Raw genomic sequence first — 13,082 nt, 5'->3', positions numbered from 1 at the left:
CCAGCCCCCTGCCGGGGCGGCACAACGCCCCCCATTCTGCTCGCCTCTGGGTGCTGCCGCCGCCGGGAGCCGGGTAGGGGGTTGCAGAAACTCGCTGAAGGAGCGTGGAGGCGCTGGAGACCCTGGGTCGTCACTCCCCTCTGGGTTCCAACTTTCTTCACGCATCTGTAGTAACAGGCCATCACTACATTCAGAGCCGCCTTCCTCCCCTAGTGACGTCTACACCTGCGGGTGGACTCTATTATTATCACCTCCATTACAGATGAGGAAACTGAGGCATAGTTCATAGCTCTTGAGTGACTTCTTTTAGGTCACCCAGGAGGTGAGAGGTGGGCCTGGGTTTTGAACCAGCTCCATCTGATACCAGAGCCCCCCACCCGCAGGCCACACTGCCTTATCTTCAGAGATATTTGGAGGAGTTAAAAGGCTAAGAAATGAACTGGCCAGGCCCATTGGGTACAGCAGGAACCGGGTAATAAAGGTGGGTGTTGCCACTTTCGGCATGGCTCCTCTGTCCACCCCCACCCTAACCCCACTGAGGAACTCTGTAGGGTCCCTATGCTGCCCCTGTAGCAGCGACAGCTGCTAACCGCTAGGAGACAAGGTACAACTTATTGCCTTTCTTAGGCCCCAGTGGATAGGGGATGGCTGCTGGGAGGCCGGACTGCTGGGAGGTTGCTGGGTGGAGATCCGGCCCAGGTGAACTGGGAGGGGTGCCAGCCCTGACTGGAGCCTCACCACCAGGGACAATATTTGCCAAGGGCCTCAGGGCTAACATGAACAGGGAGATGACGAGGCTGGTGCCAGCTGTCAACTGGAGGCCTTCACGGGGCCTGAGTGTGCATTCTGGGCTGAGCGCTTGGAAGTTGGGTGGCTGGGGGACACCCTGGCCTTCAAGAGGGTTGCCTGGTGAATCTTGTCATGACCATTTTTGTTGTATTGACTTTCGCCAAGTCCTTCATCCTCCCTAGACTTCTAGTCCCTACTTTGGAAAATACAGGGAGGCTGACTGGCTGCTCCTTTCTTGCTCTGGGCTGGTCATTGGAAGTCTAGAGCCCGGTTAAGTCTCTTCTGCCCAGCTTTGATTGAGTGCCACCCCACTGGGCCCAGAAAAGTGGTTTCCAGGTCAAAAGGCAGGTGGAGCAGGGCACCTATCAAAGAATCCTGAACTCCCAGGCCAGAAACCACATTCATCCCTCTTCCTTGCATGCTCAAATCCTAGCCTGAGTCCTCTCAACAACTCCAAATTCCTCTGGCCCCTCAAAGATCTCCAGGGCAGTGAGCTCACTCTTCTGGCACTGGCGGGTCTTCCTCATACCGAACCATACCTGGCCCCCTGCATGCTTTCCAGGTACCACTTTTCTTTGAGGCTACACAGGTCCATCTGCCTCTGCCTCCACCCCTGGTCAGTGCCATCCTGGTGGGGTCTGAGCAGAGCAGGGGCAAAACAGTACCACCTTCACCATGAACACTTATTCAGTTATTCAACAAACACCTCCAAGGCTTGCTTGCTCTGGGCTCGGCTATGTGTATGAAGGTCTGTGGTGAACAAACTGAGCTTTAAATCTGCACTTTAAAAATTATAAAATATTTTAAGCCTTTGGAAAAATATAGCAAATAACAAAATGAACTCCATGTCCTTGCCACCCAGCTTTTTTAGATATTAACATTGTGCCCCATTTATTTCATATTCTTTTAAAGAAATGAACCATGACAGAGACTATTGAATGAAGCTTCTCTGGACCCTCTCCCCCTTTCTCTCTACAGAGATAATCGCCATCCTGAATTTTGGTCGTTTTCCTAACTGTTTTTATTCTTTTGCTGAATACGTGTAAGTCTAAAAAATACGTAGTTTGTTCTTACTTTAAAATTTTTATACCAATGAAGTCACACAGCATTAATCGTTCTCACTCAGTTTCTGAGATTCAGCCTTCCATACACTTGTTGCTGTGGTCCACACTTGCCCTGATGTATGATATACCACCTGATGTAGAAACCACTATTTATTCAGCCTCCTTGATGGACATTGAGGTGGTTCTCAGTGTCTTGCTAGTCAGACAATGGATATTCTCATACAATTGTCCTTTGCACATATGTGAGTGTTGTAGTTTGCCCCATAGAAGTGGATATGTGCACTTAATCTTATAAAGTTAATTATGGTGCACTCAAATTTTTAAAGTTATTTCATTATAAAAAGGGTGCTGCTTGATAAGAGATGATGGAAATACATAATCTTAGAAAGAAAAAGATAACAATTGCTAACATCTCCCAAGTACTTTTTATTGTGCTTACATTGTCTCAGTTGTTCTTCACAGAAGCCCTGGGAGGTAGAGTTATTCATTATCTCCCATTTCTTTGTCAATCCCATTTCATCGATAAGGAAACTAAAGTGCATAGAGGTTAAAAAACCTTCCCAGGTTTCTCCAGCTTGAATTGCTGAGCTGAAGCTTGTGTTCAGGTTGTCTACTTTCAAAACCCTTGAAGGCCATGCTGTCCTAGGCCATGCCACCTCACCCCATGCCACATGACTTTATGTGTGGCTAAGGGGGACTCTTTGGAAGAAGAGTCACAATTATATTTGCAATTTAGACTGGCTACTGTTACTGAAATCAAGGGGTTCATTTTACCTGCACGCATCAAAGCCAAAGGAGACACAGATGGGGATTGTAGTAAAGAAAGTAGAGGTTTATTTAAAGAAATGGCGCCAAGCCTGAAGACGCAGGTGAGCTAGTGCTCAAAGACTCCCCAATTGCATCTAAAGGATAGGTAATATAGGGGAAAACTCATTAGTCATGGTAGCTAAGTGAGTTGGGGTCGTGGGCTCTACTGATTTTGGTAGAGGCTAGGGTAGGAGGCAGTTGATCATTGCATAAGGTCCTGATATCAGTCATGGTTTAGTTCTGTCTAGTTTCAAGGGAATGCCACTGGGATCCTTCTGTGTTCATGGGTGTGGAGCTACAAGATGTTATCTTTAGTTTGACCCAAACTCTGTTTCCGTGGTCAACAGACCTGAGACTTTGTTCATAAGACTGTTCGATGCTGACCTAAGGGCTTCAAGATTAAGGGAGTGGTCGTGCAGGTATGCAGAAGGATGAAAGAAAAGCAAGTGAGTGCAAGCCCAATTTGAATCAAGGAGAAAGAGAAGAGAAAAAGTCATTTTAAAGAAGTGAAGAATTGCATGGTTACATCGTTTTGGAAGCTACAGGTCCCCATAGACACGTTGCCTCATCTGCTGAGTTAAAATTCTCTCCTGAAAATAAGTAAGTAAGTAAATAAATAAAGTTCCCCCTGAATAGTGGAGCAGGGAGTAAAAACAATCTCTGACTCCAGGCTGTTCCCCGAGTGACGTCCTTGCCCCGCCTTCACTGTCTCACCCTGACTGGAGACAGGGCAGGAGGTGGGGGGTTTTCTATCCCTAGTGGGGACTGAGGATCCCCCAGTTCCACCCGGTGCTACCCATTATGCACTAAGGTAGCAGCTTCCAGGCAGATTAAAACAGGGAGGTGGGAGAGAAGGGGAGAATGGGGTGGCTTCAGGCTGCCTGACACTCCCTTTCAGCCTCCAGCTTCCTTCTCACTTCAGCCTCAAGCTCCCCTCCCCAACTATGCCAAAGTTCCCCACATTGGTCACCAGCCCTGCTTCGGGCTCCATCCAGCTTAGCGTCCTCCCAACCCAATTCTGTTTCCCCAAGGCACAGTGGAGAGGCCACCACCACCACTTAGGAGTCAGAAATATGTTGGCCTGGGCCAAGTGAGGTGGCCTGGAACAGAAAGACCTTGAAGACACAGGGACAACCTTTGGAGAAGTGGGGATCTCAGTCACAGCCGGAAGAGGAGAAAGGTTTGGTGAGGTTGCTCTTGCAGAAAGCATTTCTGCCTTCTCCCAGGCTCCTGGGAGGAGCAGACGAGGTTCCTGTCTTCACTTCTTTATCTGTCAAATGCAAATAAGAGTGCCTGCCTCTCAAGTCCAGTGAGAGGACAGAATGAAATAATTAGTCATCATTTTAGATAACCTGAAGTGGTATTTTCTTGGTGGTGATGGGGTGGTTGTTAATGTTGTTATTAAGTCTAATAGGGCCAATGCCTCCAGCCTTCCTGAGCTCCCCAGCCAGCTAGCCCGCCTTCCTTACCCCTCCACTTAGCAGGCCTTCCAGAGCCTCTGTCTTCCTGCCCTACCCTATGGCTTGTGCCTTCTCCTCACTATGGTGCCATGCTTCTAGCCCTTTGCTCATACTCTTTCCTTTTCTCGGGCTTCTTTCTCCATCTTGTGCTCAACTCACTGCCATCTTTTCCAGAAAGCTTCCTTGAATGCCCCACCCTCATTTCTGGGCTTCCTCAGCCTTCAGAGACTCCCACGATCACAGCCTTGAGGGCTCTGGCTGCATCTGTTGCTCCTATAGATGCTGAGCTCCACAAGGGCAGGCCCAGGCCTGTCCGCTCTGTGTCCCTAGGCCTGGCCCAGAGCTGGAGATTGGTGGGTATTTGTGGGAGAAAGAGGGTGGAAAATTAGCCCCAGGGCCTCCCTGAAGCAGCTCCCAGTCTGGAGAGGTCACCTCAGACCTACCTCACTACAGTTAAGCAGAAGAGGTGCTGGAGTTGCCAGAGGAGGGAACATGTGCCTCTGCATGGTCTGTCCATTCATCTGTCCATTTGTCTTTCTCTCCAATTGGTCCAAATAGGCAGAACCTCTTCCTTGGTGGGGGGTGAAGGTGGTGGTGGTTGTGGAGTGTGTGCAGAAACGGGCGGCAGGCTCTTGGCTCTGGAATTATTTAGAAATGGATATAAGCCAGAACAATGGACTTGACCTCTGGGCCTGAGCTGATGGACACTGACTCCTGCAGAAACTTGGGTTAGAATCCATGCTCAGCATGTGACCTTGGCCAAAGTCACCTCTCCTCTGTGCCTTAGTCTCCTCATCTGTGGTAGGGGTAATAGTCCCACTTCACAGGGCTTAGTAAGGGTTCAAGGAGTGAACACCAGTTAAACACCCACAACCATAAGCGCTCACTGCCTCTTTATTGATTCATCCAACTGAGGTAGGTGGACTAAACACCACCTACTAGGCTAAGCTCTGGGCACAAAGGAAGGCACTATCCCTGCCTCATGAAGAGAGAGACAAGTTGCTTCCAGTGGGGCCTTTTTGGCCACTGAAAGGAACCTGGTCTTTGTCCTAAGAATAATGAGAACGCCGTGAAAGGTTTCAAGTCCAAAAGTGTGACACGGTCAGATTTGGGTTTTAAAAAGATAATTTTGGCTATTATGAGAGGGACAGATTAGGAGAAATAATACTTCCACCATTCTCCCTTAAAAAAAACTACCTTGAGGCTGGGTGGGTTGTCTTTTAAAATACATTTCTGAGTTCCTACAGAAGTAACAGAAATCCTCTCAAGCCAAGAATAAAGAGGGAGCTGAAATTGAGCTGGTAAACAAGATGAAGCTACAGCAACCTGGGGCTATTTACAAATTCCAAAAACCCAGAACCTTGAATTTCCACAGCCACTCAAGGGATCGGAAATAAAGTCCTTTGGGCCTACCCAGCCACAGTGCGAAGAGCTGGAGCCTAGTCCCCCACGCCCACCACATCCATCTGGGACCTCCATAGGGTGTCCTCAGCAAATAGAGGCGCTGACCAGAAAAAAAATACCCACACACCTGCAAAGGGAGACAACAGTTCTGGTGGGGACAAAAGGCTCCCTAGAAAGTCAGAAATATTGCCCTCACACAAATTTTGTGTTTGAATACACACTGCCTTTTGTGGTCCTGGAAATACTAAACTTAAAAAGTTACTTAAGTGGACTCAGGGTGGTGGCACCCCATGGAAACTGGCCAAAGTGAGTGAAAATCCTCCCTGGGGGAATGTATCCTCATCCCACAAGGATTGTCAAATAGGAGCTTGTGGTAAAATTACAAAACACGCTAGAAAACAAGTCACTCTGAGTGATAGGCACCAGGAGTAAGAAATAGCAGAATTCGTTTTTCTGAGAGTCTAAGATGCTAGAATTATGATATATAGAATATAAATAATTTTGTTTAAAATGTGTAAAGGAGGGAGGGGAGAGGTAGATGGAGTAAAAGGTCAAATATGCGGTGACATTAAAGAATTAAAAATAAATTAATTAATTTTAAAAAATAATAAATAAAATGTGTAAAGAAATCAAAGGTGGACTTGAAACAATAAGCAGGGAAGAAAATACTGCCCGAATTGGCCAAGCAGATTTGAAAAATGACCAAGTGGAATTTCTGGAGAGAAAAAGTATAATCATTGAAATGAAAAACTCAGTAGACAGGATAAGGAGATCAGACCCACCTAGAAAGAATTAGTGAAATGGAAAAGTCTAAAGAAATTATTCAGACTCTTAACAGAAAGAGTCAAGAGGTGGCAAAGAGACATGAAATATAGAATAAAATGGTCTAACAGAGAGAGAAAGGGCGGGAGAGAGCAGGAGTGGAAGGGGGCGTATTCTGTCAGACCTGGGTAAGGATGATAAAGGCCTACACTGGATGGCCCTGGGCATAGAAGGGTGTTGGTCAAGAGATGTTTGGGAGGTAGAACTGACAGGGCTTAGTGATGGAGTAGATGATGGAGGCCAGGGAGAAAGATGAGTCAAGGATGACTGTCAGATTTCTGGCTTGAGACACTAGGTAAAAGGGTGTCATTTATTAAGGTGGCAAAGACTGGGGAAGAACAGATTTCGGACAATGAACAAGAGTTCAGTTTTGAACTAGACACATTTCATTTTGCTTGGGAAAATATGCTGATACATCATCACAGAGGAGAAAACGTTAGAGCTGGACCTTAAGGTAAATGTAGGAGTTTACCTAGTGAAGAAGGGACTGTCTCTTAACTAACTCTTGAGGAAAAGGATCTCCTTTCAGCGAGATCATCGAGGTCCATTTTGGAACCTACTCTCACTCAAAAGAGATGTCTTGAAAAGAGACATTGTCAAGATCATCAGAAAGGATTTTTGGGATCTCCTCGCTCCATCTCTCACTTTCAGATGGGGAAATTGAATCCAGGAAGGTCAGAGATTTGCAATCCTAGCCTTAGACTCATTCATTACTCATTTAACAGATATTTATCAAAACCTCACTTTGTATCAGATACTAGATGAGGGAGATACAGCAGCGAACACAAAGACTCCCTTCAGGAAGCTTATATTTTAGTGAGAGACAGATAATAGACACAAAAATAAGTAAAAATATATGTCAGGAGGTGATAAGAACTATAGAGAAGTGTAGGGACTGGAATATAGAGGAGATGCCACTGGCAAAGTGACCTTTGAGCATTAGAGGCCCTGGGCAGCTCTTAAAGGTCCACTGCCCACTACAGCCCATTGTGACAGTGACTTGGGTTCTAGAGTGCAGCCCAAGGAGGGCACAGAAAGCCCAGAGAAGGAGGAAGAAGAGGACTGAAGTGGGACTTAGTGGGTGGGCTGTGCCCCCCAGGGGGGGCAGAAAAGCCCAATGGGTCAGAAGGGCCATAAAGACTCCCTTTACCCTTGTGACAGGTAAGGTAAATTTATTCCTGGGGCTTTTTTGGCCCCCTGTCCTTGGCCCCTCTCCACCAGAACTCAGATGATACCCCATTCCACTCTCTTCTCACCTTCGGGAACACTTAAAGGTGGGTCCCAATTGTCCTCGTGTCCTAGTACAGAGTGGGCATCCTGGAGGCGCTTGTGACAGGCACCCAAGTCCCACCAAGGAGGTCGGGTGGGCCCTGCAAGGCTCCGTTTCAGCCAGGAGAGGGGTTGGGGCTCCCGCGTCACACCCCGTATCTCTCTCATCAGGACTTCTGTGGGCAGCCTCCACGAGGCCCTGGACCAGTGCATGACCGCCCTGGACCTCTTCCTCACCAACCAGTTCTCAGAAGCACTCAGCTACCTCAAGCCCAGGTGAGGCTTAGGCCCAGGTTGGGGTTGGTGTGTGCGTGTGTGTTTGTGTTAGCCCGAGTGTGAGTGTAGGGCTGGGGATGTTGGATCATGGAGATTCAGAGGTCTTCTGTGAAAGGATCTCCATGTAACTGAGCTCCTTCAGCGTTCTGGGTCACCGTGACCCCTGAGAGACCCATAATAGACTCTCCATTTCACAACTGAGAGCAGCCAGGCCCTCCTCAAGGTCACTGTGACTTCCTTTCTCTTAGGTTCTTGTCACCTCATCCACTTTGATTTCTTGTTCCCACTGAATCTACGGGGGGTTTCTCCTCCATCAGTTCTAACACAGCTCCTTTTTCTTTATTTTTCCCCAAAGCATTAAAGACTTGAATTACCTTTACTCAAGCCTTTTAGGGTACAAGTGACAGTCATTTAGCCATTTCTTCTAGCGGTTACTGCCTTATTTCTAATTAATATGCTTATAATACTCATTCTTTTCTTTATACCTACAGCATAATACTCTTTCTTTACTTATCACTTTTTTCAGTTTTTCAAAAACTGAAATTAAATTGAGATAAAATTCAAATACCATAAAATTCACTCTATTTTACTTTTTACTTTTAAACGTCATCTGTTGACAGACAAGGATTTAGCTTTCTCGAACCCTTGCCCCCTCTCCTTTACCTCATCCTCCTCTTATCAACATATCACAATATTTGGCCAGATCAATAATCAACGTTTACATTATTATAGCTATATAACTAATGCTCATTGCAGAGACAAGTCATACATCGTAAGATTACATTTCCTTTCTGGAGTTAATAATGGTCTCATTTTTTCATTTGTCTAATTTGCTATACATTTATCCTGAACTCTTTATAACCACTCCATCAGCTCATGCTATGATGAGTTTCCCTAAATGCTCAGACATATCAGGCAAGCACTCAGTTCCTCCTCTTCCTGGAAACCTGTCCCGTGAAGGACAGACATGTCTGCTGGCCACCTCCCAGCTGCTTCTTCCTTTGGCCACCTTCCGTTGCTTCTTTCTTTACTTGATCCCGGCTTTTTCTCTCTTGTACCCTCCCTCATTTTTCTAGAGCATGTCATCTAAAAATGTCCTAAGAAAAAGTTGCATTAATATGATCCCTCGCTTCAGAATTTTGAAGGCATTGTACCCTGTTTTCTAGCATCTACTGTAGCCACGAGAACCCTAATTCTTACTTTGCATGTGATCTTTATTCCCTCTCCAGAAATGTTTAGGATCTTCTCTTTTATTCCTGCAAGTCTGAAATTTCACTATGATGTGCTGGAATGTAGACTGTCTTTTAGTTCTAGGAAATTCTCTCATACAGTAACTCTATGTTCTGTTTCCATTTCCTAAGCTTCTTTAAGTCAGATATTTGACTTCCTGAATCAGTTCTCTTCTAAGCCTCTTACATCCTCCTACCCCCAATTCACAATTCTTTATCTTTTTATTTTCCTCTGACTTTTGGGAGATCAACTCAATCTTCTCATTAAATCCTTCTATTGACTTTTTTTCCCTTGTAATTATATGATTAATTTCCTCCTAGTGCATTGTTCTCCAAATGTTTGTTTTTCCCTAAAACATTTTATTCTTATTCCTATGGGTGCACTCTTTTCTTTCTTTTTTTTCTTTTTCTTTCTTTCTTTTTTTTTTTTCTTCACTCTTTTCTTTATATCTATATTTGAAATATGTGAGTCCGTAAGACAGGGCCTGGTAAGTAGCAGTCACTCTAATAAGTAATTATTGTTGTTGTTATTATCACAGAATATTATCTCTTTTTAAAATGTTTTATTCTTTTCCTGCATAATCTCAGCTTTCTCCAGGTTCCCTATTTCTGTTTAATGAGGAGCATCCTCTTCTCGTGGTGGGGATATGGGGATGCTGGCCCGTGGCTGTCTGTATGGTCATATTCAGGAGCGAGTTCACTCAAAAGGCCAAGTGGAAAGTCTAGGCCAAGGAGCCTTGTAATTGCTGACACTGGCTTTGGGATGACCTGGCTGAGAGCTAGCGCCCCAGATGTCAGCTTCTCCAGAGAAAAATCCTCCATTCCTCAGCCTGGACAGAGACCCCCTGGCTGCCTGTATTCTGAGGGGGCGGGATGAGGGGCCAGGGGTCTAATCATATCTTCTGCCTGCTCACCCTTAATCCCCTCTTTTCAGCTGTAGGTTGTCCTCTGCCACACCTGGTTCCCCCAACTCCCCAGAAGAAGCAAATACTGACTCGGGGTACCTCTTCTCCCAAGTCTGCAAAGCCTGACCTGTTCAATTTTTCTAGACTTGACTTAACCCATTGTTCTCCAGGCTATAGTCAGTGGCCCAGCTTTTGGGGGTGGGGGTTCCAGGGCTTGATGATTACGAATATACGCTTACAATAGTGGCACAGGCAGCAGTCCCCACACCTCATCTCACCCTCTGAGGGGATCTGAGCTTGGGGTGGAACAGAGCCGGGTGAACTGGGATCTGCAGCAGGAGTGCAGCTGCCATCTGAAGCAGGCCAAGCCCCTTCTTGCTCCATCACCAAACATGCCACTTCCCCTTCTAGTACTTTTGGAAGGTTCCATGACTTCACTTCCATCTGGTCATTACCTGTTCCTTACTGGGCCCTGGATCCCAGGACACAACTACCTTCCCTCACTGGCCAGGCTGCTCCAGGCCACAGCTGCTCAGCTTGTCCTTCTCTACCCTGTCTCCTTCATCCCCTGAAGCCCAGCTAAAAACCAGGCCACACCTTTGTCTGACTCTAAACTATCCTGCAGACAGGGGGCCAACAGAAAGGAGCTGGAGAGCAGAAGAAAGTGTTAAAAGCGGATGCCGTGGCTGCACCTAGGCCCTTAAGCTGTACCTAAGTGTACTAGACCAAGACCCGCCCCCCCTGCCTCCAGACCCTCATGAGAGGCTGCCTCACCCTCCCTCATCCAGAGGCCAGTCTTCCCGTGAGGCCATCTTTTACCTCACACGTAAGGCAGTATAGCTTCTCTTTATCTTAACCTCTGCCCCATTCCAGAAAAGGATCTTTCTTATTGAGTTTAAGAGCTTTCCCTCTAAGCAGTAGATGTCAATAGCACACTCCCTGTTCTCCATTGTGACAACCAGAAAATATTCCCAGAAACTGCCAAATGTCTGGGGGCAGGAGGTGTGCATGGGGACGGGGAGAGGTGACGGGGAGGGGGAGGCGAGGGGTAGCAAAAATACCTCTCCACCTCTGTTGAGAAACACATGCCTAGAAAAATAACTCTTGCTCGAGACGGCCATCCCTCCCCAATCATAGCCATTGAAACTTCAAAACATGTTGGGGTCCAGTTTTAGTCATTGTTCCTCATTGTACACACAGTGTCTCATTTAGTTATGCTAATCCTATGCAGTGGGTGAACATTACCCCTATTTTGCCTTCGGAGAGCTCCCACTTCTGCTGCTCCTTCAATTCGTCACTTCAAGTAGTGTTGTCTCCGCTTCTAGTTTATTTCACTTCATGCTGTGTCTGTCCCTGAGCACTGTCTCTGGAACATGGTTGCCACTCCATTCATTTTTCTTGATGAAAAAGTCATTATGATTGATAAGTGGCAGAGCCAGGATTCAAATCCAGGCCTACCTGGCTCCACAACCCACGGCCTCCTGGGCCATCTTGGATCTCGAGCAGGTGGAGGAGTTTACGTTGGGCCTCGTGCCTCGTGCCTCCCTCCTCCACCATGAGGGAATGAAGGAGGTAGAGGGGTGTGTGCGGGGTGCAGGAAGTTCAGGCTGTGTTTGTGCCATGTCCTGGCATTCCTCTGAGGGGTGAGACAGTCCCCTGCCGAGAGTGAGGAGCCAGGCTGGCGTTGCTGGGGCGATGGGGGGAGGTGGGAGAAGTATCTGAGTAGCATGACAGGCCTGGCAGGAGTTGGTGGCCTTTACTCGGTGAGCCTGTCTTTGAGGCTGGAGGCTTCCTCCAGGGTTGGTGGGCAGTTGTGTAGCTCCTGGGTAGGGGTTCCTAACTGGGTGCAGAAGGAGGTTGGAAGGCTCAGCAGTGAGTATCTGGATGAGAGTGGCTGGTATGAAGGAAGCTGGGTCAGGAAGAGAAGACAGGCTGGAAGTGGGGGGATGGGCGGTGAGAGTGGGAAGGTGGGGAGGGTTTGGTCAAGAGGGTGAGTAGCATCATTTAAGACTCCAGAGGCAGAGCTGTTCTGTGGGATGCACTGATGAGGTCAGGCTGTGATCCATGGGATAGGGTGGTTGAACACCTATTGCTGGTTCGTTCATCAAAACTTCATGAAATGCCGTGCCCAGCAGCATGCTAGGTTCTGGGGCTGCAGAACTGAGCAAGGCATGGGCTGTTCTCAGGGTGTGGCAAGAACACACTGAAATAAGCAGTAGGCGGTGCCAGACATTATATAGGGACCACAACTCATGTGGGGAGGGGCTGGTCAGAAAGGCTTTAGGACCGGCCACATAATTTTGGGGCTCATTGCAAAATGAAAATATGGGGTCAAAAATTAAGGATTTCAAGACAGCAATAGCAGAACATTAAACCAAGAACGGAGCCTTTTTGGGCAAGGGGCCCAGTGTAACTGCACAGATCACGTACCATAAAGCCGGCTCTGGATAGCTTCCTGAAGGAAGTGACATTTAAGCTGAGATGGGCTGGGTGAGGCATCAGCCAGATGGAGAGGTCATTTCTAGGCAGAGGGAACAGCCTGTGCAGAGGCCTGGCAGTAATGGGAGTTCTAGTGTATTTGAGGAACAGAGACACTCGGCCTGGCTGGAGGGAGGAGAGCCGAAGCAGATCCCGGAAGGGAGAGGGCAGGGTGATAGAAGGTGGACTGGGGATCTGAGTCTCCTAGAAGGTGCTTGGGCTGGAGAGCAGGGCAGTGAGGTGGGGTCTAAAGGGACAGGAATTGGGGTGAGGAGGGGGGCTTTAGAAGTAAAGAGGCTTGGAGGCAGGGGGACTGCCTCTGCCTTCCAGACTACAGCAGCCTCACCTAGAGAGGTCCTCAGAAGTGGGGCCTTATGCTGGGATGGGGGGATGGGTTCGTGCCCCAAGAAGGATCAGTGGGTGTTGGGTCAGAATCAAGAGGCCCAGATAGTGGAGACAAGGATGGTGGACAAGTAACTGACGAGGGCCTGAGCCTTGACTGCTGGCAGTGTAGGAAAGGGCTGGAGGCCGCTGGGCTTAGCTGACCTTCAGGTGGCCAAGGAGTCCCTTCCCACCACC

The 13,082-nt window shown here is 47.7% G+C and overlaps 1 protein-coding gene across 2 annotated transcripts in view; it reads left to right on the top strand.

The window, feature by feature from the left end:
* The first annotated feature begins 1,628 nt into the window (after positions 1–1,628).
* Positions 1,629–13,082, top strand: part of TTC39A (tetratricopeptide repeat domain 39A) — a 37,163-nt gene continuing 25,709 nt past the window's right edge. The window contains exons 1-2 of one of the 2 annotated variants that reach the window (XM_025052077.1): positions 1,629–3,845; positions 7,787–7,891. In XM_025052077.1, coding sequence (XP_024907845.1) covers positions 7,827–7,891 — 65 coding nt within the window. In that variant the 5' untranslated portion in view covers positions 1,629–3,845; positions 7,787–7,826. Of the gene's footprint in view, positions 3,846–7,608; positions 7,892–13,082 lie in introns of those variants that run through there. The other variant, XM_025052078.1, reaches the window with a different exon arrangement.

Source organism: Pteropus alecto, unplaced genomic scaffold, assembly GCF_000325575.1.
Source record: "Pteropus alecto unplaced genomic scaffold, ASM32557v1 scaffold25, whole genome shotgun sequence".
NCBI lineage: Eukaryota > Metazoa > Chordata > Mammalia > Chiroptera > Pteropodidae > Pteropus > Pteropus alecto.
Note: the sequence above shows the minus strand (reverse complement) of the source record. Positions and strands in the feature narration are given on the sequence as shown.